Source organism: Lampetra planeri, chromosome 1 (genome assembly GCF_965212315.1).
Source record: "Lampetra planeri chromosome 1, kcLamPlan1.2.h2, whole genome shotgun sequence".
NCBI lineage: Eukaryota > Metazoa > Chordata > Hyperoartia > Petromyzontiformes > Petromyzontidae > Lampetra > Lampetra planeri.
Window position 1 is genome coordinate 21,012,018 of NC_136107.1, and position 7,202 is coordinate 21,019,219.

Sequence of the window (7,202 nt, forward strand, 5' to 3'; positions counted from 1 at the left end):
ACTTTACCGAAATAACCAAATAATACAAACGAGCGTATTGGGGGGGGGGGGGGGTGGTGGACACGTGCGCACATTGCAGAGGAGCGAGTTGCACAATCTACGCTGAACTTCTTTCGCACCGCACGTGGCCAACGGCGCTAATCCAACTTGCTCTGTGGTAGCGACCTGCCGGCAACGCTAAACCCGGACTCCGAGCGCCTAAGGGACGCGTCTTTGACCGATTGAAACGCGATTATAAATAATTAACCAATGATGATGATAATGACGACGACGGTGATGTTGATGATGATGTCTGCGCATGTCTTTGTGCGGTGCCGACCTTCGTAGGTGCTGCTCGCTAACAGCACTCGCCCCAACAGTCTGTTAGGACTACACGGGTGACCTTTTTATTTGTGTATCTCATAAATATACAAAGAAATAAATAATGATGATGCATGGTTATCTGCGTGTGTGTGTCTCGGCCATGTGTGCCCTTGTCTTTGCTGTCCGTGTGTATGCGTGCGCCTCGGTACGTGTCTACGAATGTGTGTCGCGTGCGTCTTCGTGTGCACGCGTGTGTCTGTGGTTATGCCCGTGTGTGTATGCGCGCCTGTATGCGCGCGAGTGTGTATCCGTGCGTATTTGCGCATGTGTGCATGTGTGTGCGTGTCTGCATGTCTCTTTGTATCTGCGCGCGCGTGTGTATCTGCGTGTCTTCGTTTGCGTGACGTCTTTGTACCTGCATGCATGTGTATCTCCGCATGCACATACACGTGTGCGTGCATGTCCATGCCTGTCTGCGCGCGCGTGTGTGTCTGCGCGCGTGTACATGTGTCTGCGTGTAAGCGATTGTGTCTGTGTGTGTATCGATGCGATTGTGTGTGTGTGTGTGTGTCAAGGGTGGGAGTGACCCCCGAAGTGGCGGTGTCGTGCACGGCTCTCTCACCACCACAGGCCGATGATGTTGGTCGGGTAGAGGAGCAGGAAGAAGAGGGCAAGCGGCGCTCCGGGCAGCCGAGCCATGCTGCTCCTGCGACGAGGGCTCCCTCCTCCGCCCCGTGTTCTCTCTTCTCTCCCCGTGTGTGTGTCTCTCCCTCTCTCTCTGTCTCTCTGTCTGTCTCTCTCTCTCGCCTTCTCTTGCGTCTCGTCTCTCTCGCTGTGCCTTTACCGGCAGCACCCACCCACAACTTCCACCCCCCCCGGTCGCTGTGTCGTCGTTGTTGTTGTTGTTATTGTGAGTGTTGCTGCTTTCTTTGTACTTTTTTGCTTGTTTTTGTTTCTCGTTTGCTTTCAAAAATCCGGTCACTCGCGCCGCGTGTCAGCGCGCGTTCGCGTCGGTGACCGCCGGCCCTTTGCTGGCGAACGTGGTTGCGACTCGAGTTCTCATGATTTGATTCCGTGCTCACCCCCCCCCCCGTGTCTGTCGAGAGTGTGCCTGTGCGTCTGTCGTGCATGCGCGTGTCCGTGTGTCTTCGTGGTGCGTGGGACTGGCACCGCCTTAGCCTACTCGCCCCTCGTGTGCGTTCGCTCGTTAGCTCGTTCTTTCTCTCCGCTCGCTCTCTCCGTGTCTTTCTGTCAGCACCATTCGTCTCCCGACTGACCGGGCCACCCCGCCGACACGTCACGCACTGCCGCACGACCGACACCCACACCCACCCCCCCCCCCCCCATACACCACCTCCAAACGCCCCGTGCACCACTCAGGCGTAAAAACTCCGCGATCTTTACGCAGCGAGCAAAACCGCAAAACTACACAACAGCTGTGGAGAGGAAGTCGGAGAGAAACAATCGCGCTCGCAGAAAGACACGCATCGCGCGCGCGCATGCACGTACGTACGTGGGACACGCAAAGACAAAGGTCTTCCCGTATAGCCTTCACAGACTTTTGGGGGAAAGTGCTGTTAGCGAACGCCTATTTAGGCCGGCACTGCACACGAAGAGGTGGGTGGCCAGCACCACGCCACACACACTCACACAGCGACACGTGGACACGCGTTCGCACTTAACACACTCGCGTGCATTTCTTACAAACACGCACGCTCGTTCCTATCACATGCGATTGCACATATACACACGAACACCCCCACGTACCTATCACGGACAAGGACAGACGAATACACAGACACACACGGACACGGGTTTCGTACGAACCCCACACACACACACGCAAAGATCCCCCGTATAGCCCTTAACAGACTGCTCGGGCAAGTGCTGTTAGCGCGCACACGCGCGCACACACACACACGCGCGCGCTCACGTACTACAGGGCCCGCACGCCGCGCCTCTCAGCTGTGAAGGCGCCCGCTGCGGAGAGGGGAGCGCGCCCTGGGGTCGAGCCGAGGGGGCGGAGGCCTCCATTTAAATAGCGCAACGCTGGCGTCCCTATGTCCCGACGCCGCTTGCCAAGCGCCCACGTGTGTCAGTGTGTGTACGCGTGTGTGTGTGTGTCAGTGTGTACGCGCGTGTGTGTGTGTGTGTCAGTGTGTAATGCAGTTCGGAGACTCGCACGCGTCCCCGGTAGCGGTGCGCGCCCCTACACGGGACTCTGTCGGCACCGGGCAAGCGATGGACGCACGGGGGCTCTCGTCCCTCCCCTCGGCGTCTTTACTTAACGCGCACTCCACCTACCGACTCTCACACCCCCCTCCCCTGCTTCACTATCCCCCCATCCTCCTCCTCCTCCACCCGCCCCTACAACCACCACCACCACCACCTCCTTCTCAGCGCGCGCCCTTCCCACGCTTTAGCCCATCATCACATTGCTCGCCACAACCACGCATCCACCCCCACCGCCACCACCAAACCACCAACACCCTGCGTCTATCTCACCCCCCCCCCCTCTCTCTCTCGCTCCTTCAGCCGTGCCTCGCCTCCGGCGTCGGAACTTCTCCCCCCCCCCCCCCGATTTGAAAAATGCGAGGCATGAACACCCAAAAATGAGGGTTCATGTCAGAGCCACTCTGAGCTGCCTCCTCTGCTGAAACGAACACAAAAATGTCTCGCCAGCTCAGGATGATTCTTTACACCCCCTACCACAACCCTCTCCAACAGCCCCCGTTGTCGGGATCATCATCCCTAACTTTCGAGGTGGCGGTGGTGGTGGGGTCTGTGTTGGGACCTGTGACCTCGGTTCCCCGGTTTCTTGAAGTCGCCTCGGACCCGACTAATACATCGCTGCACCTGGTCACCCCACGCGCGCTGGAAACCCAAAGCGACTTGAAACAGCAGCGGCGGCGGCGGTGGCGAGATTCATTAGCGGGAGAGACGCGAACGCGGGGTCTCTTCTGACACAGGAGCCGGAATATCGCGACATTTCTTCCGACAAGTGGACGGGTATGAATAAAAGGCGAATGAAAAAAAATGCGTCAGCAATTTTTCGTTAAAATTTGTAGCGTGACGTTCAAATTTCATTTTTGTTTAAGACGCACGAGAAGAATATATATATTGTTTTAAGTAAGAAAAAATATCACTCTACAACGGTCGTGAAACTCAAGAAAGCAACCTTCATTATATGTCAAGAAATATTACTGTCAACCGTAAAACAAATAAGGCGCAGTTGGGTAATAATAATAACGTAATAATTCAAAGCATGGAGTTTGAGTGGTACAGATGCGTTTAGAATATCCGCCCCACCGCTCCACCTCCCACCGCTCCACACTCCCTCCGCACTCCCACCGCGCCACACTCCCACCACACCACACTCCCACCACACCACACTCTCACCGCACCACACTCCCACCACACCACACTCCAACCACGCCACACTCCCACCACATTCCTACCACACCACACTCCCACCACACCACACTCCCTCCACACCACACTCCCACCGCACCACACTCTCACCGCACCACACTCCCTCCACACCATACTCCCACCACACCACACTCCCTCCACACCACCCTCACCACACCACACTCCCACCACACCACAATCCCACCACACCACACTCCCACCGCACCACACTTCATCCACACACCACACTCCCACCGCACCACACTCCCACCACATCACACTCCCACCACACCACACTCTCTCCACTCCACACTCCCACCACACTCCCACCGCACCACACTCCCACCACACCACCCTCCCACCACACCACACTCCCTCCACACCACACTCCCACCGCACCACACTCTCACCGCACCACACTCCCTCCACACCATACTCCCACCACACCACACTCCCTCCACACCACCCGCGCCACACCACACTCCCTCCACACTCCCACCACACCACACTCCCTCCACACCACACTCCCACCACACCACACTCCCACCACACGACACTCCCACCGCACCACACTCACACCGCACCACACTCCCACCACACCACCCTCCCACCACACCACACTCCCTCCACACCACACTCCCTCCACACCACACTACCACCACACCACACTCCCTCCACACTCCCACCACCCCACACTCCCACCACACCACACTCCCACCGCACCACACTCCCACCGCACCACACTTCGTCCACACCACACTTCAACCACACCACACTCCCTCCACACTACCACCACACCACACTCCCTTCGCACCACACTTCCACCACACCACACTTCCACCACACCACCCTCCCACCAAACCACACTCCCACCGCACCACACTCCCTCCACACCACACTCCCACCACACCACACTCCCTTCGCACCACACTCCCACCACACAACACTTCCACCACACCACACTTCCACCACACCACCCTCCCACCAAACCACACTCTCACCGCTCCACACTCACACTGCACCACCCCCTCCACACCACACTCCCACCGGACCATACTTCTACCACACCACACTCCCACCACACCACACTCCAACCACACCACACTCTCTCCTCACCACACTCCCACCGCACCACACTCCCATCGCACCACACTCCCACCACACCACACTCCCACCACACTCCCTCCACACCACACTCCCTCCACACTCCCTCCACCCCACACTCCCACCGCACCACACTCCCTCCACACCACACTCCTACCACACTCCCTCCATACCACACTCCCATCACACTCCCTCCACACCACACTCCCACCACACCACACTCCCACCGCACTACACTCCCACCACACCACACTCCCACCACACTTCCTCCACACGACACTCCCACCACACCACACCTCCACCACACCACACCTTCACCATACCACACTCCCTCCACACCACACTCCCACCACACCACACTCCCACCACACCACACTCCCACCACACTCCCTCCACACCACACTCCCTCCACATCATACTCCCTCCACACCACACTCCCTCCACACCATACTCCCTCCACACCACACTCCCACCACACTCCCACTACACTCCTACCACACTCCCTCCACACCGCACCACACTCCCACCACACTCCCACCACACCACACTTCCACCACACCACACTCCCACCACACCACCCTCACACCGCTCTCCCACCACACCACACTCCCACCACACCACACTCCCTCCACACCACACTCCCACCACACCACACTTCCACCACACCACACATGTACTCACACACACAAATAGACAAAGACAAAAATCCCTGTTGGGGCAAGTCCGGCACGGCACACGAGGGGGTGGGTAGCCAGCACCACGCCCGGCCGCTTTTGTCTCCCCAGTGCTGACATTTCACACACCGCACCAGGTGCTCATTTGATTCTGAGTCGACCTAGGGGAGGCCTAGGACCGGTTTAGTTTATCGTCACCGGTGTTGGCCGTGAGCGGGAATCTAACTCGGGCCGCCGGGTTCGTAGCGTAACCGCTACACCACCGCTCCCCACAGAATGCCGGGGACGCACACAGACATCCAGGCACACGTGTCCACACGCGCACACACGCACACACTCACGTGTTCGCATAGAGACCCATGCAGAGCCACACGCAATCGATATAGTGGGCAAGTGCTGTTAGCGAGCACCTATGAAGGCCGGAACGGTACACGAGGGGGTGGGTGACCAGCGCTACGCCCGACAGCCTTTGTCTCCCGAATGGCGATGCTCACACACCGCACAAGGTACCGATTTGAGGCTGAGTCGACCTAGAGGAGGCCCAGGCCCGGTTCAGATAATCGTGACTAGGTGTTGGCCGTGAGCTGCACCACCGCTCCCCACGTGCTCTCACACAAAGACAAAAATCCCCCCCCTGAAGTCAAATCACCTGCTCGGAGGTGGCAGGCGTCCGCAAGCAACATTACAAGGAAGGTAATTTTGTGTTCGTTCCGAATTTTGTAAAAAGGAAATATAAGAGAACGACTCCTCAGTATTGACAAGAGCCGCAGTGCGAGCGCGTGGAGAACGCGAGTCGGGTGTCGAGTCCGGTGGCTCTGCAGGCGACTGCTGCAACCACGCACGCAGACACACTGAGACACAGACACCCCCGTATAGCCTTCAAGACATTTGGGTCAAGTGCAATTGACGAGCCCCTATTAGGGCTGACACGGTACACGAGGGGGCGGTGGAGGGGGGGGGGGGAGGCTGCACCACCGCCTTTGTCTCCCCGGTGGCCATGTTTACACAGGTACTCATTTGAGGCTGAGTCGACCTAGGGAAGGCCCAGGACCGGTTCAGATAATCGTCACTGGTGTTGGCCGTGAGCGGGAATCGAACCCGGGTCGCCGGGTTAATAGCGCAGCGTAGCGCTGACCGCTACACCACTATATACACGCACACACATGAACAAACACACACACATGAACAAACACACACATACACGCACGGACGCAGATCCTTCCCGCCCCACCTCCCCCTGTATCCCGAACTGCCCAGCCACCTCCCCCGGGATCGCTGTCTCTCTAAGCTGCTTAACCATCACGTCGCTAAGACCATAAACTAGCTAAACCGAGCGCCAATAAGCCGCCGCTTTTCTTAAATTGTGTCGCCCCGTGCCCCTAAATCTCATCCCCTTCCAGCCACCCCACCCACCTCACCCACCCCTCCCTCTCCCACACCCATCCCACCCCGCCATACCCGCTCGGCACAATCGCAATCGCTTTGTGATTGCGATTCGCTCCGTGGGCGTGGGGACTTCGAGATATTTTGGGAATAACGTTGTCCGTCGTTGTCGGGAGGAGCCGCGGCGCGTGTGTTCGGCGCAACTTGCGATATGAACAGCGGGGGGAACTCGAGTTCGATTCCCAGGCCCCCCTCCCAGCGAATGTCTTCCCAGCCCTCCTCGCCCCCCCCCCCTCCTCACCCTCCTCGCCGCCAATTCAGCGGTGA

The 7,202-nt window shown here is 58.3% G+C and overlaps 1 protein-coding gene across 1 annotated transcript in view; it reads right to left on the minus strand.

Annotated features, from left to right (window-relative positions):
• WNT6 (Wnt family member 6) overlaps nucleotides 1-1,610 on the minus strand; it is a 51,927-nt gene extending 50,317 nt beyond the window's left edge. The window contains exon 1 of the mRNA XM_078596438.1: nucleotides 926-1,610. Coding sequence (XP_078452564.1) covers nucleotides 926-1,002 — 77 coding nt within the window. The 5' untranslated portion in view covers nucleotides 1,003-1,610. The remainder of the gene's footprint in view (nucleotides 1-925) is intronic.
• Between the last annotated feature and the right edge of the window lie 5,592 nt (nucleotides 1,611-7,202).